This window comes from Excalfactoria chinensis, chromosome 5 (assembly GCF_039878825.1).
Source record: "Excalfactoria chinensis isolate bCotChi1 chromosome 5, bCotChi1.hap2, whole genome shotgun sequence".
Classification (NCBI taxonomy): Eukaryota; Metazoa; Chordata; class Aves; order Galliformes; family Phasianidae; genus Excalfactoria; species Excalfactoria chinensis.
In genome coordinates this window covers 6,165,517-6,191,988 of record NC_092829.1, presented here as the reverse complement: position 1 = coordinate 6,191,988, position 26,472 = coordinate 6,165,517, and the positions used below count along the sequence as shown (strand labels likewise).

Sequence of the window (26,472 nt, the reverse complement as noted above, 5' to 3'; positions counted from 1 at the left end):
TCAGGGCTTTTACCTCAGTCGATGTGCCTCGCTCCCGCTCGGCCCGCAGATGGACAAGAAGAGCAGCCGCCATTGCACTCAGCTGCTGCAGCCGCCGCCGCCACCCGCTCCTCCTTCGGCCGCGCTCCTCTTCCTTTCCCGGCTGTCCCGGCGGCAGCGGCGGGCGCCAATGAGGCGGCGCGTCCCGGCGGCGGCGCTCGGGTGGGCGGGAGCGGAGGGCGGGCCGCGGGCGGGGGGCGGTGGCAGCACGCTCGGTTGTGAGTGAGCGAGGGAGTGTATGTGTGTGAGTGCGTGTGTGTGAGCGAGTGCCATGGCCGGAGCCCGCTGAGAGTGACAATAGGAGCGAGCCGGAGCGCGACCCTGACACCCACCGGGACCCTGCCGCTCACCTGAGGCAGCCGCCAGCGGAAGAGGCCTTCCCTCCCTTCGCGGCGCCGCCCGGGCCGCCCGCACCGCGCCCGCCGCTCCCCCTCGCCTCGGCTCGGCTCCCCCCGCTTCCCCCCCCTTTTGCCCCCCCCCCTCCCCTCTGCCGCCTCCTCAGGGCCCCTCCGCAGGGCTCCGCCGGGAATGTGAGTGAGGCAGCAGGCATCGCAGGCAGGGGGCCGCGCCGAGTGCATGGGACTGAGCGCAGCCCGAGCAGCCGCCCGCTCCTGAAGCCGCCGCCAACGCCGCCCTGCGCCGGGGAGGCCGCCAACGCCGCCGAGGCCTACAGGCTGCTGCGCCGCCGCGGCGGGGACCGAGCCCGGCGCGTACCGCACTCCAGGCATCGGCCGCGCTCCGCCGAGCCCGGCTCAGGCCGTCGCCGCCTCCCCCCCGTCTTCGGCTTCTCAACCAGGAGGGTCAAGGTAACTCCATCGCGGCTTGGGGAGGAGGAGGCCCGGGGCGGAGAGGGAGGGGGGGGCGGTGAGAGTGCTGCGGGAGGACATGTTCCAGCTGCGGGGCTCCCGCCGGGAAATGACAGCCGATGGCAGCGGGCGGGAGGCGGCGGATGGCGGCGCGGCGGCCCCGGGCCCTCCCGGTGCGCTCCGTCGCTATTTTCACGTCCCCCCGCCTCGCCGCCCTCCCCATCCCCCCTAATCTGGGGTGCGTGGCTTCGCCTTCCTCCCCGTGCTCCATTCTGCGAGAATACGACCCCTCGTTGGGAGAAACAGCTCTTAAGCTCCACAGCTTTCCTACACGCAATAAATAATCTCATTTATTTTATTTTTTTTTCCTCTTTCCTCCCCCCCACCCGGTTGGAATCGTGTTTCGCCCTTATAGCGGCGTTCAGGCGAGTGGAGGCTCATTTGAAGGGATGAAAAAAAAAAAAAAGGGATCGGTGTTTACCACGGTGTTGTCAGGCTGGATGCAGCCTTGTGGAATTAGAATCGGGCTTTAATAATTTATAACGCAGGTGAGGGAAACTGTTACTAAATTTACAGCGGAGAGGTGCCTGTGAGGCTCCACGCTGACACCGTGATCCTGCAGCTGGGCCATCCGCTCTGCTCGCTGCCCGTTGTTATTAGCATTGTTATTATTTTGGTGATTTCATCTTGAGAGAGAGTGCAGGGATGGTTACACTTCAGCCGCGCACGTGACGGGCAGAGGAATCTTTTTCGATGAGATGAAACAAGGCCAACGGATCCGGCTTTTAGCTGTGTATTTCTGCTGCTATTTCCCGTAATTTGGGTTTATGTAACAGGTAACTTTGTGCTTATGGATATTTTTGGCGGAGCTTTGGAACCTTAGAAGCGGGTGCTGGAGCGCAGGCCGTTCTATTTCAGTTTTTCAGACTTTTTTATATATTAATCTCGTCTGGGGCCTGGATGCCTGGATTTCTTTCCCCCTGGATAGCAAATAAACCCGGTGTAAGGGATGGGATCGCGTTGCCGACAGCGTCTGATATTTGGAAAGTATAAGCTGGTGGTGGAGACGACCTCAGGAAAAATGAAAAAGATGGTGTAAGGCTTTATTCTGACGGTAATGCCAGCTGCACAGCTCAGCATCTGGTGCTGCACATGCCGCCTTGGAGAAGCTGTGGGGTTTGTACTTCCATTTCTGAGAGGTTTAGTGAGCGTATATATAATTTCGCATTGAACGGTTCTTTTCTTCCTGAACTTGTTTACAGTTGCCTTAAATTGTACTTTCCAAAGCTTCTCTTGTAAAAGGCTGATCCAAATAATGTCTCTTTCAATGGCTTCAATAATTTATGCAGCATATGAGTAACCAAATATTTTAATAAAATAAGCACTTGAAAGTGTTCTCGATCGTGTGGAATCAACTTCTTTTAGCCTGCGAGTCACTTTGGTAATTGAAGTCAACAGACATTGAGGATGAGTAATGCTTTCCAAGGACATGTTCTAAGACCCTGATCCTGCAAGTGCTTATGCCGATACTTAACTTTGCACGAGTGTGTGGCCCTACTGAAACTGGCAGAGTGCTCTGCCTAATCGTGGTTTTACTGACATGAATAATAGAGGTGCACATGCTGGTAAAGTTAACTGTATGCAGCGCTGCTTGAAATATGTAGGCCGAAATTCCTCCTGCCTTGTTTTCCTGAAGTATTACTCATGTCATGCACCAAGATGCAATGTGCCTTTTTAACAGGCGAGACAGGCTGCTAAATACAATAGCTGGTTGCAGGAATCCACTCTTTAAAAGCTTCCTTTTGATATTTTTCAGTAATATGGAATTAGCTACAGCAGCATTACCAGGGCGTGTTTTATAGGAAGAGGCAATGCTTATTTCTCAGACCAGCTGATAGAGTTGGGAAACAAACAAACTTCTGCTTGCAGAGACCTTTTTTGGCTCTTTGCCTCTCTGCAAACCTCGTCTGGCTTGTGCCCTTAGAACTGTTATGGCTACCATACTGCTCTTACTGCTAAAATGCCAGAACGTGGAATAACTGTGTGTTCAGAGACTCCGTACAAAAACAGAATGTCTGAAATGGAGAGTAAAGAAGCAGTATGTGAAATTTTGTCAGTTCTAGTGAAATTGTGAAGCATGTTAGTGCTTTTGGTGGTACTTTTTAGCGTTGCTATAAGGTCTTGTACGCAGGTATGGTAAATATACTGATCTTTTTCTTCTGTCCCGTGCACTTTGATGACTCTGTAGTGAAAAAGATGTTCATACCTTCTTGAGTACCCATCATTTAGCTTGCATCATGCCTTCCAGCATGAGTTCAAGTTACTTTGTCTCACATAACACGTAGTCAAGGCTTCAGCCCTTTGTCAAGTCCACAGGTGTATGAAGTTCTGTTGATGTGATGATGTCGTCATTAGGTCAGAATTTTTCCTGTTGTGGGGTTTTCAGTAAATGTGGGGCAGATAAAACAAGGGAGAGAGAAGAAATTGCACTATTCCTATGATTTATTCTCTAAGACCTGCATGTGTATTGGTGGGTTATCTCTCCAAACGCTCTATCTGGGTGAGCTGTCGGAAGGAGAACAGAGAAGACAGATCAAGGGGGTTGGAAAATGTCAGTTAATCTTTACCCATTTCATCAGTTTCGGATTGTATTTGTAATGCTTGTTTTCTTTCAGTAGGGATATGTCCTCAGCACCAACAACTCCTCCATCAGTGGATAAAGTAGACGGATTTTCTCGGAAGTCCGTCAGAAAAGCCAGACAGAAGAGGTCACAAAGCTCCTCCCAGTTTAGGTCTCAGGGCAAGCCTATCGAGTTAACTCCCCTGCCTCTGCTGAAAGGTAAGCTCAAGAATGATTTTTAATTAAAAATACCTAAAAACCGTAAGTCAAAAAACAGTGTTACTCTCTGGTTGATTTCTAAACTCGAAGTGTTATGTTGCCAGAAGTTGCATGGAAATTTTGCCAGTAATGAGGAATGTTTCATGCCAGAAATGTATGTATTTAAGCTCTACAGAATATTTTATCTGTGACTTGAGGGTGTGGTAATTGTTTGCAATACTTCTGGAAGTTTTAAATGCTAATGTTAACCCGTATGATGACTTGAATTTTCAAGGCACCCAGGCTGTGTGTGAGGATTTTAGATTGTGAATACTCAGCAGATAACACCAACTGAGCAATAGTTATGGTGAGGCCAAGCTGCCTTGTGAGCATGGGGAAAGTTGCACGCAGCCCCTGGATTCTGTTGGGTTTTGGAATTGAAAGGTCCCATGCACTGCAGCATCTCGAGAGGAAAGATCAGGTCTTGGGCAAGACATTACTGTGAGGACAGCCTGCATATCCCTGCTCCAGTTGAGTTGCTGCAGGAAAATTTAACTTCTAATTTGGGAAAGGAAATGATGATCCAGCTTACAGCTCTTAAAAGGCTGACAGTATCTCTCTAATATCTCGAATGCTTGCTCTAAATCCTGTTTGGCACTGAATTTCAGTACAAATCCTGGGGCCAGCAGTTTCTCTCAGAATTATGTTTGGTGTGGCAGAAGGAATCACCTTCTAGAAGTGTTTCCTTTCACTGAGTTCTTACTGAGTTTTGGGAATCTTTTTCATTGCCGTTCTTCTTTTCTGTTACAACGAATGGAGCTAAGCATAATTTGTGCTGATTATTCTGGAAAATAGAAAGATGAATAGGTTTAATATTAGGCCTGTTCATTTTTGCTTTGTGGGCATGTAGATTTCCCAGATCTCTTCCTCTACTCATTTGATAAATCTGGTAATCAGTACTGAAATATGTAATGAATGTGTAATTGCACTTTGGTTTGGTTTGTAACCTCGCTTCTTCATAAAAAAACAGACAAGTTGCAAAAAGAAAAAAGAAAATAATCACACAGCTTACATGTATCTCTTAAATTAAATTAAACTTGGATTGTAGGATTTATTCTGCTGGAGTTGTCATTAAAATAGTTAAGGCTTCTTTCTGTGGAATGCATGTGAGAATGTACAAATAAGCATACTTGCTCAGAAGAAAGGTCCAAAGGACCATCTAACCCTGCTGTATTAAACTGGCAAGGGCTGATTTGGAAGCATAGAGAAGACTGGAAGAGCAAGGTGGGCCTGGAGTGCTTCAACTACTCACCATTTTTCAGTGTCTCTTCCAGTGTCAGTGGATTTGGTGGTTCTGGTTTGTAGTGAATTTTCTTCTATGAACTTTTCCAGTTGTTTAGCGAAAGTAAGATAAAGAAGCAAATGCTCATTTGAAGTCATTTAAAACCCCATTTGTCTATTTTTGCAGGTCATTTTGCAGGTAATTTCCCTTAAAAATACGACTTGTTACATTTCAGTAAATAGAGTTTGTCCTTTGGCTTAAGTGGCTGCATTACCAAAAAACACTTAGTATTTGAGTAAATGTTCAAATTATTTGCTTATATTGCATAGTCCTGTTCAGGGAACATGGTAGGTGTGTGCACAGACATAAGAAAAACGTTGGCTTTGCCTGAGGACGTGGTCCTGCAGAAACACAGGTGTTTATTTTGACTGCTGTAGCTAGTCCTGTGGATTGAGGTATAAAGCTATAATAAGATAAAACAGATGGGGCACAGAGAGCGTTACTGAGATATTTATGATTAGTGTCATAATGAGTTACAGTGGTCCAGCTTCAAATTAAGAATCTGATCCTGCGAGTTGGTTTTCCCCCTTTGACTTAATGCGGATTCCTGTAGGCACAGGGCTCTGTACAGATCATTTTGCAGGATTTGGGCCTGATGATGCATCTGAAACAGCAGTGGTATTGGTCACTACTGAAGGGACACCAACAGTTAAAAATTGTGCTGCTATTTAGAATTATTCTTGATCTACTTTGATGACTGCAACAGTTAGGATTATTTAACCTGAAAGAAGTGATATTTCATCTGCATTTTTCATGCTTTTCCTGGACAATTGTCTGAAAGTCCTAATCTTTAAACTTTTGGGCCTGCACTTACCCTCCAACAAGTAACTAGTCCTATTACTTTATTCAGTAACCACATGATTTCCTATTTTATTCTTATTATATGAATAATGAGATCAGATCAGTTTGGAGATCTCCAGTTGCTAAGTGTACTTCTTGTTTTGGGTAAGTTTCAAGTTTCATTAAACCTGTTTAAAAATATTTCAGGACAGGAAATTTTTAGAGGACAGACCTTGAATTTGACCTTAAACATTTTATATTTGTGATGGAAGAGTTGTGCAGACAAAACCAAACATGCCGTGCTCTTCTCTCCCACTCCCCTCTCCTGCTCCTCTCGAACTACATCTCATGTTGATAGTTGCAGCCTATATTTTCTCTCAGGGAAGCAGCTGTGTGGACTTCAGTACCTTCTTTCATTACAAGAATAAAGTATGCGGCAAACTAGATAAATGCTGTGTCCCTTCTTTGCAAGTTTTTGTACTGTGCCTGTCACCATAATGATTTGAGCACCTTCCAGTTGTGTATTAAGTGACGTGACTACGCATCTGTCACATCTTATCTGCTCTCATTCCTTTCCCCAGGGGCAGAGTCACATACAGCGAAATGGCTTGTTTTGGTAGTGTTTTAATGCAGTCTGTTCCTTTCTGTGGACATACATGCCTGTATTGCAAGAACAGATAAGTCGGAGCTGTAGTTTATTTGATAATAATGTTTCAGGAAACAGAAATAGGAGACAGAATGTGTTTCAGTGTTATGTACAAGGCTGAATGATAACTTGCCAGTTAGGAAATGCAGTGAGAAGAACTGGAGTTTTCAGTGGAGCTTATTCTACTTAAAGCATAGGGGAATGAGGTTGTTACTGTGTGTTTTATTTTTAATTAACTTATATGTGTATATTGTTTAGCTCTTTGTGAACAAACATTTAATGTATTTATGAGATGCAGGAGCCTTCTGAGGCCCTATTGGGCTGAATTAAAGCTCTCCAATGCCCCAAGCCAAAAAAATAAAAAAGCTCCTCATGTAGTCAAGACTTTTGTGTCCTCTGTTCTTCTGCAGTCTGATTTTCTGATCATTTAATTGTTGTTATTTACTGCGCTTTGTCTAAACAGGAGGGTTAGGTTAGATATTAAGAGGAAGTTTTTCACTCAGAGGGTGGTAACACATTGGAACAGGTTGCCCAAGGAGCTTGTGGATACCCCATCCTTGCAGGCATTCAAGGCCAGGCTGGATGTGGCTCCGGGCAGCCTGGTCTGGTGGTTGGTGACCCTGCACATAGCAGGGAGTTGAAACTGGATGATCATTGTGGTTCTTTTCAACCCAGGCCATTCTATGGTTCTGTGATAATTTGGAGTTGTTCTATAATATGACTAATGTTGAATCTCATGTTTCAAAAGCAGTCTGTCCTCCTTTGTTTCAAGTGGGATGGTACAAGAATTGCAAACAGAAGCTATGGTACAGTTGGCTTGCATTTTCAATATATGTACTTGTAAAAAGGTTTAGATCTCACATGCACTTAAGTACTTGCATGTTCTTTGCTGGTATGTCCTGCCCTGTGTTACAAGGCTTTACATTTTGCCTTATCTTTAAAGGAGGCTCTTGGTATCGGTAGGGTTGGCAGGTCCCTGAGGTAGCTGGTTTGTGGCAGTCCTGGTGAAGAGCCTTTATCTTATAATGACAACATTCACCTCTGTGCCTTAGGCACATCCATGCAGAGTTTGCTAACCAAGTCTGTGGCATGCCTCAATGCCTCCGTATCAGAAGGTGGTATTGTATGTTGTATGTGCATTGGAAAGGGGTGGTACTTAGGAAGCTTCTTTTACTTTCATTTTCAGTAGATACTCTTAACTTACAAGTCTTTGGAGGAAGATCAGTAGGGATATAACGCTGGTAGGAAAAATAAATCCTGTATTGTAATACTGAGCACATAAAAACAGACCAATTTCATTATTAACTCTAAAAGCAGAGAGTCCTTTTCTGTTTCTGGCAGTATCTGTCATGTTAGAGGAGTGTCCAGGGCATGAAGAATGCATGCAGGTGACTACAGAGATCATATGGCTTACAAATATATGTTGAACAGAATTGGGCAGAAAACTAGCATGTGATTCACGATATTCTTCTCATCCTCCTATTCTCATTAAAAATGCATAGTAAGGTATAAAGCAAACCATACAAAAGACAGATTTAAATATTAAAGCAATAGATCCCATTTTTATAATTTCAAGGGGCTCCTCTTGTTTCCTGCCATTCTCCCACATTCTCCAGTATTCTAACGCAGTGTAGGGACTTTCAGGTTTATTTTTGTTGAAAACAGGCCTCAGCTCAAACTATAATTTTTATTTTAGGCAATTTTTCTTTCTTAAAGGAGGCGCTCAGAAGAGAAGTTCTCTGTCAACAATACCAATTGCTTCGCTACCTCAATATTATGAAATTTATTGAGCTTCTTATACATTTATCGGATAGTTTCCATGGCATTAAAGAATTGCTGTAGTGGCAACAAAAGAGTGCTGCATAGTCAGTTAGGGAAAACCTTTCACTTGCTGTTTGCTTTTGATCATTATATTATTTCCCCATAGGTGTGATTTTATTATAAGCTTTTCTTGTCAATCCTATCTGTAGGCCCAATGCTGAAGTTCCTAAATAGTCAGAGATCCTTCCAACTCCAGAAGACTTTTGCTTAAGTGAGAACTGCAAGATGTGTACCTTCCTTCTCAAATAGATCTGATTAAAAAATATATATATATATCCTCTTTATAATGCATTAAAAATATTTAAGTCTAAAGAAATGGCACATATGGAAAATGGTAGTTACTGTCTGAGTTGAAGAGGAAGAAAGCTTGTATTTTCTGTTCATTTGCATGAGAGTTGGCTGCTTGTCATTTCTATACTAGTCTCCCTTTATGAAATCTGGAATGCTTTACAAATATCAATTAACTATTAATAAAATATCTAAAGTTAATACTTTATCCTAATTTACAAACAAGAATAGAGGATCATAATGGTTGTGACTTGCAAAATCAAATTTTGCTTGATTTCCATAAGTGGAAATAAATCCTCATTTATTGTCTGAAAGGGACCTTGGCACATGGTCTGCTCCGCACATAATGGTGAATCAAACATCAGTCCTGGAGCTTCTGTACAGAATTTTGCACTTGTTCTGACTGAAAGAAGTGCAGACATAGCAGGCTCTCCCTGTAAGGTTTGGGAAAGGGGCCACAGTTCCAAAAGGAAGTAGGATTTATCCCTACTTTCGGCCTTATGATATGTGGAGTTCCTGTCATGCACGGTTAAACTCTTCACCTTTTCTTATGCTCTTGGCAGTTCTTTTTTGGTTATGTATTTAATGTCCTCTTCAATGTTGTAAACATCTGGTGGTTGTAGCGTAGGACAGTTTCTTCCAGTGATCTTAAACGTTTCTGGTTGTTCTAAAATCTGTTTGGCAATTACATTCCGCTTTGTGGAAGTTTCTCTGCAGGCTGTTTTTTCTCGTGTCCAGAATGTAGTTCTGTAGAACTGTATTTGCAGACAATGTGTATCTGTGGAAACATTGCCTTGCAAGTCAACGCCTCAGTAAAACAAAACAAACCTTTGTACGCTGACAGTATATCAGTGAAAGTGCGGTTGGTGAGAAATCCTGATGGCTTAGCCTTTATATTCTAATAATCTGTTTCCATTCGTCTGTCTTTATTTATGTGTTCCTAGGTCTAATTAGATTGGCAGATTCTTTCTTTAGCCCATGTTTCCCTTGCCCAGACCTTCAGTAGTAGTTCTCTTCCTTCCTGAATTTCTCACTCTGCTTTGTGGAAATGTTAAGGAATGATTGTTCCCACTTCTTTCTTTTTAATTACCTTTAAAATCGAAGTGACTTGCAATTGCTGTGTAGGAGACAGATATTTCTGTACTCTTCGCAAGATTGAGTCTAAAATCTTGATGATGATTTTCAGGAATGTCTGGACTTCACCATCATCAGAAGCAATTGTTTTCAGCCTGTGTTTATACGCCATGTCTCTGTAATGTGCTTCTCAGTATTCTTTATTTCTCTAATAATATTAAAGTGTTCTGTGTCCAGGTGAATCTCTACGATGAGTCTGTAATGGAACCTCCTGTTTCTGTAATGAGTACCTCCTTTATGTTTCTTTTTCCTAAAGTCTTTTTAACAAATGCAGATTCTGGTTTAGCCACACAGTTATTTCTATGCTAGTTGGAAGTGCAGTGCTGCCTTTATTTATTACAGATAATGATATGGAGCTTTATATTTTAGATGCCCATTTTCCAAAGCTCTGGAGTCATGTGTGTGATTTATTGCTTGTGCTTGTGTGTATCAAATGTGTATAATGCACATCCGTGTATACAAGCAACTTATTTATTTAATATAATATAAAAGGTCTAAGTGTTATTTCATTTGTCTGTTTTAAGATTCAGTACTTGGCTACTACTTTTGTCCATCAATGAGGTTTTATAGCAGGGAGGCAGCGCCTTCGTGTTCGTCCACTGTGAGCGCGCGTCTTCCTGAAAAACAAGCGTTTTCATTTGCACTTTCAGGGGAGTGGGAGGACAATAAACTATTTTTAGGCTCAGGGTAACTTCCTTTCACCCACAGTTTGCTCATTCAGGCGACTGCCGTTTCTCTGGCTCAGTTGTGCAATATCTTTTAGCTGTAACACACAGGAGGACTCACGGAGTCCATGGCAGGGTACGTCTTGCAGTTCTCACTGGCTGTGTTGCTGGTTGTTGCAGATGTAGCTGTATGATTTTCATATTCTGGAGGCAAAGCTCATGGGAGAAGTTCCCAGTCGTACACTACACTGTCTCACTGGGGAAGCGTTTTTGGGATCAGATTGTTTAAAAATGTTTTGCCTTCTGTTTCTTTATTTAAATCTTAATAACTGTTGTCATCTGCTTCAGTATCCTGTGCCCTTTCAGTTGAATCACCAGAACTGGTACGGTGGTAGACTTCTACATAGAGCTGGTAACTTCTGAGCATGGTTTTCTGCTAAGAAATAGAATAAAATGCTGCTGCAGCTGCAGTGCTACAGTCTGAGAGTCTGTGTAGGATGCTTTGGAAAGCTGTAGTAGCTGTCCAAGGAATGAGTGTAAAATACTCAGTGCCCCTCAGTTGCTGCACTTGATGGAAGAATTGTTTTGAGTAAAGCCTTAAAGTCGAGCTACGGGGGACTGGTTTTGATCAGAAGTATTAATGATTCATAATAATAGCTTGCTGCAGGGGTTTTCAGTGGCAGTGATGGGTATAATTTTGATTTTTTTTTTTTTAATGGTCTTAGATGTATTTAATCAAAGAATGTGTTTTCAACCTCCTATAGAAGTTTATTTTTCAAGTCACAGCGTGTCTCATACTAATTAACTGCTATATTAAATAGTGTCACTTGTGAACAAAGTATATAATAATTTCATTTTAAAACACTTCAACGCCTTTTGATGTTTTTATTGGTACATTTGAATAAAATAGAATCGTTACTTTGTATTTAAACCATTTATTGTTTGCCTCTGTTCTGTCTTTTCTGATCCATATGTCAGATTCTCAGCTGCAGTAGTTTTCCCTGAAGGTGATGTGCCTGACACCTTCCCTGCTGTATGGTGCGGTTTATGGAGGAGAAGGGCCACAGTGAAGAAGGGGTCAGTGTACAAGCTGAAATGGTCAGAAAGTGAGGAAGAGAATGAGGCTTTTCTGGGTAGCTTCCCACAAGGGAAAACGGAATGCCAGTTTGGTGTAAGCTGTGTTGAACATCATTGGACATCTTGCCAGCTCATCTGTAACAGTGGTTTCATGTGTCCTCTGACCTAGAGAGCTTGTTTTAGCAATTTAATGTGATACATTGTTACTGTGCAAGTTAAAAGAGAGAAGGAGGCAAGCAGTTTGTTATTCACATAATAAGGATCTGTACATTATTTGGTGGGTTTGAACCACAGAATTTGAAGCTTTATGAAGCAGGTGCATTTGCTGAAAGGCATCATTCGCAGACTTCGCCTTCCCTAGTTGGTGGTATTTTCGGGAAGCTAGAAGGAATCATCAGTGATACCTCAGGGATGATGAGTAAGTGCAGGTAACTGTGTAGCTGGCAGTAGAAGTGCTCATTCTTAGGGTTTGACTGCTCTGTTGGTGGTGATGGTTAAGCACACACATATTGTAATTTTATTCAGAAAAATCCCATACCTTTGTGAAGCATTAAAACAGTGAAATAAATGTTGCATAGTTACCCATTTTATGCTGTTCCCCGTGAACGGTGTGTGGATATAAATGTTGTGCATTGGGTAACATGAGGGAAAACTGCTTTTTCACTTATTGCTATAATTAAGAGGATCAGAGATTGGAAGATTAATTGGAGATTGATAATTAAGAATGGGTTTGGAACTTGTTGAGGTGCATGGAGAAAAAGACAGGCGTTAGTAAGAAGAAACAACTGTGTTTTGTGTTGGATAGGATCTGGTGTTCTGTGGGAAGGCTTTCAGGAAGCTGCAGAGAGATATTCCCTTATTTTCACCATGCCTGTGGTATCGATCTCATCTGAGCTGGTCTTTTTTTGGCTTGGGATTTCTTTTTTGTCTCTGTAGCATCATTGGCCTCATGTAGTATCAACTGTTACTTTTGTTGCTTCTCTCTTGTACCAACCCAGCCTATGTTTTTCAAGTTTTTAAATGCAAGTTGCAATAAATTTGTTTCTTTCATAATTCCAGATGTCAATTCAAGTTGATAATGGGGATAGTCAGAAAATGAAGAAAGGATTTTAGGGCAATTAAATATTCTTATTTCTGATACGTTAACCAGAAGGAGGTAACGCAAATGTCTAAACTTCCATTAGTTGGTAAGTTTCTCCTGTCCTCTCCACTTCCAAATTACAGTAAGGCACAGATTTTACATGCAGAATGTTTTTTAAAATGGAAAACGTATGTAGGAAGTGTTTTCTGAGTTCAGTTTGGGGCATCTATCTTTTCCATCGGTGGGAACAAAGGTGTGGAAGATGATGGTTACAGCTGAGGCAATCCTTGAAACCAACACAGGAAACATCATCCGCTTGGTGAACACAGGCAGTATTACCAAGGGGAGGAAATTTGGCAGCTGGTTGTGTTTTGGTGTTTCAGAGAGCCCTTTGGAGGTGGGTTTTGCTGACGGGAGCTGATGTGGCACTGTATCACTGGTTATTGTTGTTGCTTGCATTTCCTCTCTATTCCACCCAGCAAATATTTTCCCTTTCTTTTCCCTTCTTTGTTCTCTGTGATCATCTTCTGTACTCCACTTTCCGCTTCTGACCTCTGACAGATACAATTCACGTATTTTTCCACAAGAGGGTGATAAAACTCACCCGTGCACATAAAAACAGGCATTCCAGGTAGAGTGGATTGCAGAGGTTATTGAAAACCGCAATATAGTAAAATCAGATGTGTTTAGAAAGAGGAAAAAAAAAACACCTTTTCATCATCTTAAGCTCCTTCAGTGTGTTGCAGAGGTTGTTTGTCTGCACTTCTGAAGGCAAGATGAAGCCTGTCAGGTTGGAGATCCACCCTGTGAAGCGTGCCAGTGCCATCCTGCCCCTGCTGCTGCCATCACGCCTTGCTGCAGCACAGGCCTGTTATTCAGGCACTAGTCCTCCTCGTCCCTTCTGCACCATGTATTTCCTCGATTTTTTTATTTTATTATTTTATTCTTCCTATTAATAGAAGAAACATCATCTCCAATGTCCCAGTGCTAAGAAACTACGGCGGTTGAAATTTATTCTCATCTTTAAAAAGCACAGTAAGAGTGGCAAAGGCAAGACTGAGAGAGAAAAAATAGCTGCTACTTTGACATGCTTCTCATAGGGAATCAGTAGAAATCTCTATCTGCTTTTGACAAAACCTAAACCTTAGCAGGTATTTTATTCAAGATCAAATTCTGTTCTAGCATCTAGGTCTACTTGGCCTTCTGGTTTTGGGTCTGGTGAAGAGAAGTAGTTAGTCCTTCTAGGAACAGAAATGAAGATGGTGCCTAAAGCTCTGACACAGGATCTGACTCTTAGAAAAGTGGTCTATTTGTCTCTGAGTGTGCTTGATGGCAAAGCACGGCTGCAGACTTTGTAGGTGTGTGTGGGAAGGTTGAGATGGAGTGCTTTTAGTGCACTTTGAGGAAGAAGTAGTGTATCACAGTTGCTGCTAGGTGATATTTTGGATGCCGTAAACTCAAAATGCTTCATTGCTGTAAACTGCCTGAGAATATCCTCTGAGCTGCCAGATTCAATCTTGTTGGCCACCAGTAAAAAGAACTGCAGGAAGTCCCTTAATATTAGAGAACTAAGCAGGTGAGATCTGTACTGCGGGCTAGGCATAACTGAGCAGTGAAAAGGCTTCTGGAAAGATTCTACGCACTTCATTATGGTACGTCAAAAGGAGTCCTGGCAAGGAAGGAGAAAGGAACAAAATGCTTGAGGTTATCTTTACCTTATCCTTCAATTACCTTGAACTTTCAGGTCACAGAATAAAAATTTCTCACTCTTCTTTAATTTCAGAAGAGGAAACAAGTTCCACAAATAATAAAGAGAAACAATGCAGTCTTGTAAGGAAAAGGTGGTTGTGATGCCCTGTGGGCTCTTAAGCAAATCTTGTTATTTTGTCTCCTTACGGTGGGAAATTCCAAGGACAAGATAAATGTGTCACATTTCCTAGGGCAGGTCTGTCCATCTGTCTGTGTCCTGTTCTCCCTTGGCTACCACATCCTTAATGAGCACGGTTGCATTTAACGAACAGTGTGTGGATGGAGCACTTGGCTGCTTGGGCAGACAGGGCCAAGTTTAAGGTTTGGTTCTGGTGTCAGTTCTGTGACAGATCTTTCTTCTTAACACAGATGGGGACAACCCCATCCCAGAGCAACCCTTCTTCCAACAAAGGGAAAGAGACGCCACAAAACCCAGATCTATCTGTGTACACTTCTGAGCAGGTGCTGAGAGAGTGGAATTTGATTTTACATTAGCAAAGGAGAAGTGTTAAGTTTTGAGGTTATTGCACTGATTAAGGAATGTCATAGCATCTAGAAACTGAAGTGAGTGGCTAGGAACAGGTTTTGAAGTGTCTGTCTTGTATTTCTGAGTTACTTTTATTTTCCTGCCTGGTAAGGAACAGTCACTCCTGCTGCAGAAACTTTGTTAATCATGGATTTTGTAGAGAGAAAGATTGACATGCTCTTCAGACTAAATTCCAAGGTGGCCTCATTTGACATGAGCACATTGTTGGTCTCTCCTCGTTATGCACAATTGATCCAGGCATGAACAGGCATCATACCAGAGCAAAAATTAATCTGAGAGCCAACATCTTCAAAGTTGGTTCCCTTGTAGTGAAACGTGCCAAAACTTCATGGTCAATAAAAAGCAAATAGCTTGGAAGTGAACATATTCTTATGTTTATTTAGTTTTGGATATGTATTACACTTCTGGATTAAACCCCTGATATTTCAGATAAAGTTAATGGAAAAGCTCTGTGGTGATATGCAATTTAGAATAACAAAACCTAGGGTATTTTTTCATTACCATTGGGCTCTTTTGAGCAAAGCATTCAATGCTTAATAACATTTTTGCTTGTATAGTTTTAAATGTCTCAAGCAACAGGACCTATTTCATATCTCGATTTGCAGCAAGGATAGTGGGGTAGAGTGCCCTGCTGTGTGTGCTTTGGTTTGGGAAGGGAGGCCTTCCCCCTTACTCCTGTATGCAGTGGGACAGGGGCAGTGCCTTTCCCTCTGTGGAGCTCTTGTGGTCAGTGCTATTTCTCTGCATTATTATTTCCCAGGTGCATACTGAATGTCAGTATTTGGGACTATTTTTTCCTAGATATATTAGTTGGTGTTTTTCCAAACTGAATTTCACTTTGTTTTTTGGCAACATAAGAAATTTGCTTACGTTCCTTTGTAGTATTTCTGACTTTACTGCTGTTCAAAGTTCTGTGTTTAATATACTTAGAAGTTGTCTATATGCTATTTTAATCATATAGATCATTAAGGAAGATATTAATATCTGGACTAAATTGATTCTTGCATCTCTCTGGCATTTCTTTCCTTATTAAAGTATTCCTTATTAAAGATTCCTATCCTTTTTATTTCTGGACATTTTGGCAGTACTGAATTTCTCTGCCTTTCCTGTCCCCCTCAGAGCTGGAACCAGTTTTAAACATAGGGCTTTGGGATCAAGAGAAGTGTGACTTTTGTTTCTCATGCAAAGTTTGTAGATCTAATAACAATAAAAATTGAAGCTGTATTACAGTGATTGGAAATACACCCTCACATTGATTTCAGTGTGCTGTCTTTGTACTTTAATTTGTGCAGTAAAGGTTTAGAAATGATAAATTATTAAGTAAATATTTTCCTAGTGGAATGTGCTTTCTATTTTTATATATCATCTTGAGAACAGAATGTGATTCCTTTCTGTAGGGTCAGCTATTTGAAATACTTGCCTCTGTTTGTTCTAACTGCATAATCTATAATCCTCAATATGTCTTTAATCCACTTTATCTCTTTCGGTTCTACATCTTTGGGATAAGGAAGAATGTAGTATGAGAGATAGAATTCAAGGGTGTTAAGTTTGGAAAGATTAGTTCAGTTTCTGAACTCGGTATTGACAGACTTTGATGAATGCCCTACAAAAGAAATGAGGAGTTAAGGAAATTAAGTACTCATATTTTCATTTCTATTGGAGTGAGCACATAATAAACAACAAAGAAGTTTTATAGTATTTCCTATCTGGAGCTATGATAACATGAAAGATGAAATTTACCGCCAGGCTAATCTGAAAAATCTCCTACAGCCTTCAGGGAAAGGAATTGATTTATTTTAGTTTGACTTACCGTGGTTATTATGTGAAGTCTGATTGAACCTAAGGATGTTTACCTTCTATGCATGACTAAGATAGAAAACTGCTATGTTGTTTGTTTGCTTTTAGGATTGTCTACATAGAATTGAGTGGCCCGGGATAAATACAGTTGTGTGTAGGCGAAAAACTTCTTATAAAATTGCTGGTAATCTCTATGTATTAATAGGCAAAATGTGACCTTTAAACAAAATTGCTGGTTTTGTTAGGGGTGTGTATTTTGATGGACTTGATAAATGGCACCTTTTTCAAGAAGCAGAGGAAGGGAAGACCAGGCATGAACAATTAGCTGTCAAAATTTCAGATGGTTCCCTTTAATTTTAATTTAAACTCAAAGTTTAAGACCGTTGTTTCTGTGTGTAAATCTCAGGCAGAGCACGATGACAGGTGAACGCTGGTTTCCAGAAGCTTTAAATGCAAATATAGTTGAGTTGCTTTTCTGAGTGTTGCTTTTGCGTGTTTCGGTAATTGACTGCAGTCGAGAACTGTTAACTAAAATCAGTTGTCAAAGGTCAGGTTTCTATGTTTGTCTAATCCTAAGGCATTAGGTACCATTTGTCAGGGGATGATGGATTTCTCATTTTGCTTAGTGACAAATAATCTGATGTTACGAGGCCTTTCAGTTTGGGAGGGGGTAGGCAGTGATCCTGGTGAATGGCAAACCTGTGCAGCACAGATAGTTCTCAATGGGGGCATGCTGCTTAGCAGGCCTGGCTTCCAGCACCACCAGGATTTTGCCTTACTTTGTTAAATGGAGTTATGATAAACGTGTTTCTGGTTTCAGACTGTAGAAGAAGATGGAAATCAGAGATGTTAAGGAAACCTGGCACAACAATCCTAGTGTTTGTTGTTCTTAGCAGAGGCCGGGAACGTGCGTAACACTGAAAATCCACATTCTTATAATACTGAACAGAAGGAAAATGTTAGTGGGGAATGTCAGGATTACACATCTATAAAACTTCTGAGAATCCTGTGAGGAGATTTAAACTGCACTGTAGCTTGTTTTCATGAGTAGAGATTTCCTTTATAGGAAATAAGACGTATGTGAAGCAGCACGGGCCCTGTTTGCTGCTTGCCCTTAAAAATGGGTCCATCTCACCCTTTCCCCAGGAGGCTGGCAGCCAGCTGAGGGAGCGTGTGAATCTCAACACCGAAACCTCTGTTGCTGCTCCCGTAATGCCAGTGCTGTTGCATCGCGTGGGTGCAGGGAAGGAGGGCCTACAGATCTGACTATTGCTACTAACAGAATTTCCAGTGAGGAAATAAGTGGAAATTTGCATTTTTCCTTTTAGACAACTAGAAATTGTCTAGCAGGGCATTAGCTTCGCTGCTTAAATTCGTATTGTGCTCTCTGTACTGCCATACCATTTTCAGTAAAAGAGCAGTTGCATGGAGACAAAGAGACTGCTGATTTAAGTCTTAATAGAGGAGTCTGTTATGCTTCAGCTGTGGGAGGATTCTAAATGTAGCCAAGAGGTTGGCAGATGCTACCTGGACTGCAACTACTTCAAAATACTAAGCGGCTGTTAAGGCTTGCTTAAAAAACATTTGATGGCTGAAAGAGTTCCTGGGAAAAAAAAAATCTGACAGGTACAGGAGTTTTTGTTTTTAAAATGCACTTATTGTCTGGGTTTTTATTTGCTTTTTGTTTTGAATAGTAACTGCAATCAAGTAGAGTTAAGCTGCCAACTCCAGCAAAATAGTGATGGGGGGAACCAACCTAATCCTTCATTCTGTTCCCACCTGTCCTGCAATTTTTTGGTAAATCGTGTTGGCTTATATAACACCTTGGCTTTCACTTTCAAAGGGAGTAAAGACTGGTTTTGATGATGTCAGTCGAGCTCAAAGCTGTGTGGCGTTGTCTTCCGAAGTTCTAAGGAAGCTCAGTGTGTCTGCTGATCTCAAGGTTTTCCTAAGCTATAACACTCTAAAAATTTACTCAGGGGTTTGTTTTGCACTGCTCTGTTTGAGAGCAGTGAAGCAGGGTGGTGGGTCTGCACAGTTCCTCCTGCCTATAAGCTACGTGCTCAATAGAAGCCTTGTCTGAACCATCCTTGTTGCTGCACTGGCCTCTGTTGGACTCTGGAGCTGCCCCGGTTCCTCACCTTGCTGCTGTGCCCTCTTAGCTGTGTCATTTCTAACCTATGAGGTGCTGTGTGGGATGCATGAAATGTGCTACCCCAGCAATTTGGGTTTTGTTTTGCCTCTTGGTGGGTGGGGAAATGAAGAAGTGGTGTGAAGCTGTTGTACTGCATACCTAAATGTAGAGAGAAGGTCTAAGGAAGCCATTGCACAGGACCACAGTAGTTAATTTAAGCTAAGAGTGTGAACTTCTAATTAATTTCTGAGTGTAGTTCCCTTTATGACCTGTTTCACAAGTAGGGTTGATGACAGGATTGCCGTGCTGCGTCATTAAATAGTTAACATTAATGGAGATATTTGTGCTTCAGAAGCCTGGGTTTGCACGCATGTGGGTATAAGCATTTTCAGTGGAAGGCATCTGGTGCTTAGCCTGGGAAAAAGTCAAAAGAGGTGATTGGTGTTTTGTACCTTTAGAATACAGCTGATTTTTGCATGCCTGAAGCTTCAAGGAGGTGCTGCAAAACTGGGGAAAATCTTATATGAGCGTTTCAGCCATAGCAATACCCTCATGAACTAAAATCTCATTGAATCTGAATGGAAAACGCACTTCTCCCTGGTCCAGCAATTGCTGAAGTGATCATTTCCTGGTGTGCAAATTTCACTGAAAACTTGGAGATTTCTGCAGCGTTATCTGAAAGAAGAAATACTTTTCTCCTCTGGTGTGTGCAGCCAAGTCATAGCGAAGGCTTTATCACAGAACCTGTGTTTCTTGTGCCCCCGTCCCCCCCCAATCCCCCCTCAGACTTCTGCTTTGTCCATAAACACCAGCCCAAATCTGGCAGCATTCTGAGGTGGTAGAAACGATTTTATGTGTAACAGCTAGATAGATAGATATCATAATTACGAACAATTGAGGATTTAGCATCTGTTATTAAATCAGAGTGTGCATGTGTCATGCTTGCAGAGATAGACGAACATGATTTATTTCCTTGTAGGTGTGACAGAGGTGTGAGCGTGACTTGTGTGTGTGGCATGGTGAGATCTGTGCTGGGAGGTGGGCTACTGGGAGGTGCTGTAGGAGAAGGAGGGCCATAGAGGCATGTTAAATGATTGAAGAAACATGGAGAATGTATTGAGTGGTACATTTGGGGAAAAAGAAAACTGAATTTTTCATCAAGAGCATGAGAGGGGTTATGGTCATAATGTGTTATGGGGAGAATGTATTGGTCAAGCTACTACCATTGGCTAATGGCAGAAATTAGTCATGCACTGTTGAAAATGAGGACAAATACGTGCTTTCAGAACTTGTGTAAAATGGGGTTAGATTCTGTGCTGTGTGCTGCTGCACCACGAGTCACGGCTTGTCTGAAAGCTGTGCTGTAGTTGAGTGCAGTTATGGGTTGCCTCCATGTTGGTCTGATGGACTGTTTCATTGCGTTAGGTGATGCGTTCTGGTAGTCCCTTCCAGCTCTCATAAACTTGTTTAAGAAGCTGTGTATCATAGAATGGCCTGGGTTGAAAAGCACCTCGAAGATCATCCAGTTTCAACCCCCCTGCTGTGGGCAGGTCACCAACTACCAGGCCAGACTGCCCAGAGCCACATCCAGCCAGTGAAAATTTGTCAGTAAGGATGTAAGGGATTAGAGAAGCAAAGCAAGGCTTTCCAGGGTAGAGTGGATGGGTATTTCCTTGGAGGAATTGTATGTTGCTGTTCCCTCATCTCTGTGCACTCATGTGATGCTGTGGCAGCTGCTGGCTCCTTTTGCAGCTCAGTCTGAGACACCAGGCCATGATGTGCCGAGCACATGATAACACAAAATGCAATTGAGCTTGGTGGGAGCCAGTCCTGACTGCTGCACAGTGTTGTGTAACCATTCAGAAAATCCAGGGTGTCTCAAATTGAGCATTGAAAATTAATGGATGCTGAATCCTATCATTTCTCAGCGTACTTCTAAATTAGTATCTTGTGAGTAATGCAGCATAAAAACGATTTCCTTGAAAGTGTTATTTTTGTTCGGTTTGAGAAAAAACAACTATCCCTCTATGCAAACTCTTTAAGATTAGCTGCTTTTATTACAGCTAAGTACCTGGAAGTTTGCTCCAATCTTAATTTAATAGAAGCAAATCTGATGGAATTCTTCTGTTTTTCATTCCAAAAAGCACAGACTGTAGCCTGTGTTACTCAGAAGTGTTGGGTGCAGGTAATGATGGAGCTCACTGAAGTTGAGGCGCGATCCCAGATAGGACGTTGTCACTGTGCTGCTTCACTCGGAACATGAAGTCCTTCCTTCTCACTCCCATTATTTTTTTTTAAAGCAATAAAACGTTAAAATCAATTATTCTGCTTTTAATTTGTTAATTTATGATTTCATTACACAGAGTATGTTTTCCTCTCTAAGTGTAGTGTGCTGTGTTACTGTTTTTATTGAAAGCTGTAGTTAATTTTGTTGTTTCATCTGGTCCATTTATTCTCATTAAGCAAACTTTAGCAAGCCTTGTGGGGTTAAAGTAGGGGTGTTGCTGTGGACTGAAAATAATTTGAAGCTGTGATCCTGCTGAAGGTCTATTTTCTCACTTCCTTCTGCCTGCCCTGAATACAAGTCCCTTGCATGCCTTCCCTCCTGTCTTTCTGAACTGCTAATGAAGAGCCCTGATACCACACACATCTACCATGTTCACTTTCAGCTCGTTATCTCCTTCCTTGGCTCTACAGACTGGGGAATGCTGACTGGGAGCCCTGACATTTGACTGTGGACTGTGCTCTCAGTGCCTCTCGGTATCAGAGTTTTACCACTCACTCTGCAGTGTAACATGTAGTAACTTACTGTGCTATCTTACATGTCCTTACACTATTTTTGCCCTTCTTGGCTATTTGCCTTCCCATTTCCAAACAACTTTCTTGAAGTTAGTCAGGCAGATCATTCAATGTAAAAGGGAATGGCTGGGCTGCCCCTGCAGGAAGGAGAGTGAAGCCTCAGAGGTGCAGGCAAAGTGATTTAAAAAACAAAGCAACAAACAAAAACAAGTCTCCTGGCTGTTCTTCTAAGAACTCCTTAAATCCAGCCTCTTGATGTAGTATTATAGTGAATCTGAGGAAATGAAACTGTGTGCTGAGGAATCCAAATGCTGTGCAGGTTCAAAACGTGCTTAACTACAAACAGTGAATAGCTGAAAGGAAAGCTGCTTAGTGCACCTTGTTGAAAAATGATTATGCTCTTGTTCTCTGAAAATAAAGGATTGTAATTTAAGGCTGCCTTTATACCAGGAGGGTTTTCTCCTGAGTTGTTTCCAGGTAGAGATGGAAAAAGGAAGTAATTTGTGAAATGTTGAAATACAGTTCACTGTCAGAGCAACCAAAGAATAGAATTACTCAAAATAAATAGTTGCTCTTATTTTGAAAGCGTGTCAAAGTGTAGGAGCTTTATTTATGCGTAGCTGCTATTGGCTGCACAAAACCCTCACTTCTGTGGCTAATGATAGATAGGAGAACTAATAATATAATTCATGCCTTGTCATATTTTGCTGCTTAATCATCTTATTTGGCACTCCCCTGGCCGTGTTCTGTGTGGACGTAATTCAGGAATGAAAGCTCACTTGGGCGCTAACATCACTGTACAGCAGTCACATAGGCTGGGATTATGCAGATAATGAAAGGACTCTGACTAGCTCATGTTTACCTCCTAAAACTTGGGTGAAGTTGGGGACAGTAAACAGGCAACGTGCTGGGAGCAGCCTCTTTGGCAGGACGATGGCCTGGATCTCCTTGCGTCACAACTGCTTTCAAGAGCCAGGGTGGGTAAGCAGAAACTGAGAGGTCTGGCAGGCACAGCAACGTGTGTCAGCAGTGCTGCTTGGACTTACTGCCATGCAGTTTTCACTGTGCACATCCTTTGGAAAGCTGTCCATCTTTTACACGCTCTTGCTGCTTTCAGAAGTTGTATCTCAAGGATGGTGGTTTTATTTTGTTATTATTTTGTTACAAAATATTTGAAAGTCGTTGTTGTTTGTTTGTTTGTTTTCCTTGATTTAATGTTAACAGCCACAAGTTTAAAAGCATTTTCCTAGATGCCAACAGTGAGCCCTGAATTCCAACCAATTCCCTAAGCATTGCTGTCTGTCTGAATGTTTCTTTACTAGTAGAAAGGAAATTCTTGGCTTGATGCTGAAGATGGCTGTAGTTGAGGGCTCTGTAACCCAGAAAGCAATGAGAGGATATTAAGGAAAACAAATAGGAAATAAGCTGTATTTACTCAAAACCACCGTTCCTTTGCTTGGTTTATAAAGAGCATTTCGTCTTCAAGCAGTACAGGCTCTTCTGAGATAGCTGTGATTTTTCGTGGAGTAGTTTCCATGCTCATGTCAATGCATGAATAACAAATAATAGAATGGGTGGGGAGGAAGTTGATTCTAGTGTGACTTAAAGCATGCATGCTTCCACCTCAGTGATTGGCTGTTTGTAAAGAGCGATTTGCTGTGCTGTTTGTTTGAGCCTTGGGTTGTTTGGTGTTAATCACCATCCAGTTATGAATATAATTCTCTAGTTAGGCTAGCGAATTAGACTGTAGGTTAGTGCTGGGTTTTTAAACATACCTTCAGTGAGCGCTGGAGTTAAAAGGGGAGGGATGGGATTGTTCTTCGTGGTGATACATTAATGGCACCAAGCAGTGTTCCACCTGCAGATGTGATGAAGGTAAGGTTCTCATGTTGAAGAGGACTGAAAAACTAAGGCATTGGGAATTGTCACTACAGTTTCTTGTATCCTTAAAAATGAATTTCCTGATATACTGTTTGCAGTGTCTGTTCAGTGTGAGGTGTCACGTGTAATCAACGGGCACGTTCTTTTTACCTCTAGCTTTTTTGATATTTGTTTATGGCATAGGTTCTCCTAAATTTGGAGTAGGAAAGGGAGATGTATGTCAGTGTCTGTTATGTGGTAACATAAGGTGAGGGCTGATGTCTGTGTTCAAGGATTTTAAGAGGGGCTGTATTTGTACTGTAACTGTGACCAAACATTTTTGCTGAAGTTAAGGGTACTTCTGAAGTTGGCAGTGAACACACCCTGGCTCAGGTTGATTCTCCTCCGGCCGGAGGCGGAGAGTTATGTGCAGAATAAGGGCAAAATTGACTTGTGAAGACACGGGAGAATTCCAGTTTTCCGAGCTTTTATGTGAAATTTAGAAACCCAGAAGCTTTCTTACCAGTCTTGCATTCTTACATATTTCCATTGGGAATCAACTCTGCATTTGTGTTGGGCGTAAGAAAGGACGTTGGCACTGTTGGTTATGCATAATAGGAGAACCCTCAGTGTGAGAAGCTTCATTTTAAAATTCCAGTCCAGTAAGAGGTTTGGGCACCTCCTGTAGATTGCATGTTTTACCACTTGGGCATTCAGAGAGCACTGGGAGTTTAAATCATTGTAATTCAGACATTTATTTCAGTCATCTGTTTTGGTGTGTTTGGTTTTGTTTTGTTTGCTTGTTTCCTTGCTTGTAATCATCCTCAGAGTTCTGAAATCCTTCTTCCTACAGATTTCAGTGATTTTTCCTGTATATGTTGAGGGGGAAAAAAATCTATATTTATTCATTTGTTTTAAAGGTCCAGAAGAAGTCAGGAAACATAACATGAGCTGTGGACGTTGTCTTAGACCTACCCAAAAGTAAAGGGTTAATGGCAGCTTATCAGGTAGTCACAAGAAGCGGTGGGCTGATCACTGAAAGGGGTAAAGAGGCAGAAGTTGTTGCTCACTCAGAACCAGGAAGCAAAGATGAACTGGAAAGACCTGTTGTATAAAGGCCCTGGGTTATATCTGGTACAAGTGGAGGTATTAGAGCTGCCTAATGCCGGAAGCTGAGCACGGAGGGCGAGGAGCTCTGCCTGAGCTCATCTGTTCTGCGAGAGAGAGCAGGAAAGTGCTGCTGCGGGCACACTGCTTCCATCCCTCTGATATCTGAACTGCCCTCCCCTCAGCTTCTTCAGCTCCTTCTTAATGTTGAGAGGAATAAAAAAGGAAAAAAACTGAAGAAGTATGACGTAGTGTGCTTTTAAGTGGTGGTAGTGAGGGTGTGGAGAAATGATGTTTATACTTGAACAGGTGGAGTGCATTATTTTGTAATAATCTGATTTTGTTTGCCTTACAACTACTTCAGTCGAAAGTACTGATCCAGTACTTGCATCCATGTAGAAGCTAGTAGAATTCTCAGGTTCATTTGATTTGATTTTTTTGTTTTCAGGTGATCTGAGATACTGAAGGGAGGGCCGTGGGTAAATACTTGAACTGTGAGTGCCCTAAGGTGGTGCTGGTGCCTCAAGGGAGGATTATCTCATGGTGGGAAGGCTGGAGCCCAAAGCAGAAGAACCTGCTGTTTTCATTACACAAACAGCTTTTTTTTTCACGTCTTCTGCCTTGGTGTACCTTTATCTTACTATAGAACAAGGAAACCTGTGTGTCCAGCCATTCTCCAGGTTGGGTGGTGTGCAGGAAGAGACAATAAACGGGGACTTCTTTGTAGCTTATCTGACAAACAGCTCCGGAGCGATGATCCATCTCTGGTAGGCAGGTCCTGCTGAGTGCAGGAAGTGACCCTGAAATGACAAAAAGGCCCCATGGGTATAGGGGACGAGCCAGCAGGGAGGTGTGCTGGGTGGATACGTACCATGTGAAGGTAGTGGTATCTTCTCTAGCGCAGAGTGTGCTTGGGCTGATAGGAGCTGGGTACCCTGAACCTCCGGGTTAATTGTGGCAGAATGCAGGGGAAGGACTGCACTTTACTGCATGTGTTGGTTGGTTTTGGCTGCATCAAATTCAAAAGCACATCCCTTTCACCTTCATTTCAAGTAGAAGGAAGTTCCTTTCTCACAGAAGTAGCAAAACAAACCATCATAGAAACACGCAGTTTCTCATTTGCAAGATAAATGATTTCAAGTTCTCTTGGGTCCACATGGAAAAAATACTCTGCTGTTTTACCGGATGCTGTGTTCTCCAAAACATCCCATTTTTAAATGGCTTTTTCTTAATGATCCACAGCTGAAGGCCCTTCCCTGCACTCTTGGCAGCCCGTGCAGTCTTTATGGGGTGGAACAGGATCTTTCTTTCGTCCTCAGAAAGAGTATTAATCCTGCCCATATTTAAGTGAGCCCAGGATTACTAATCTGTTGAAAAGCTCTGCTTTTAGTTTTTACAGATGCTGTTCAGGACATCTGATAGTTGTATTCATGTTATCAGAAATGTGCTATATGTTTCTGATATCCTCAGAGCTTCCAGAAGAGATTCATTGCAGCAGTATTAAATTATTGCAGTCCTCATTAGTAAAAATGAATCAAGTTCTCTTAATAAAATGCTAATTTTCTTGTTTATGTTCCCTATTTCTGAAGTAATGACTTTTAAATACTCAGCATTTGAATTTTCCTTTCTAGTGGAATAATAAAGTGTCATAATGGCCGTAAAGTAATGTATAATGAATTTAGAGCATTTAGCTGTTTACTTTCCTCACTGTTTGCCTAGTAAAAGCTGCCTAACCAGTCTGTCTAATGATCTTTTTTTTCCACTTTGAGCCATCCTGGTTGATAACTGCTCAGAAGCAGAATTCTTGGGAGGAGATTCCAATGTGTTTTAAGTTAACTTTTCATGAGCAGTATAATTGAGAAGCAGATGGGACTCCCTGTGTGTTCTGAAATGTGCTGGGTAGCTGGGAAGCCAGCTGTATGGAAAAACACCTGTTTCAGAATTTATTGTTTGTAGGTGTGTATTTTCATCATTGATTTCAC

At 42.1% G+C, this 26,472-nt stretch overlaps 1 protein-coding gene across 3 annotated transcripts in view; it reads left to right on the top strand.

The window, feature by feature from the left end:
* The first annotated feature begins 661 nt into the window (after nucleotides 1-661).
* The window catches only part of PPP2R5E (protein phosphatase 2 regulatory subunit B'epsilon), a 67,177-nt gene continuing 41,366 nt past the window's right edge, over nucleotides 662-26,472 (top strand). Inside the window, exons 1-2 of one of the 3 annotated variants that reach the window (XM_072337587.1) lie at nucleotides 662-845; nucleotides 3,521-3,684. In XM_072337587.1, coding sequence (XP_072193688.1) covers nucleotides 3,528-3,684 — 157 coding nt within the window. In that variant the 5' untranslated portion in view covers nucleotides 662-845; nucleotides 3,521-3,527. The remainder of the gene's footprint in view (nucleotides 846-3,520; nucleotides 3,685-26,472) is intronic. The other 2 variants (XM_072337585.1, XM_072337586.1) reach the window with 2 other exon arrangements.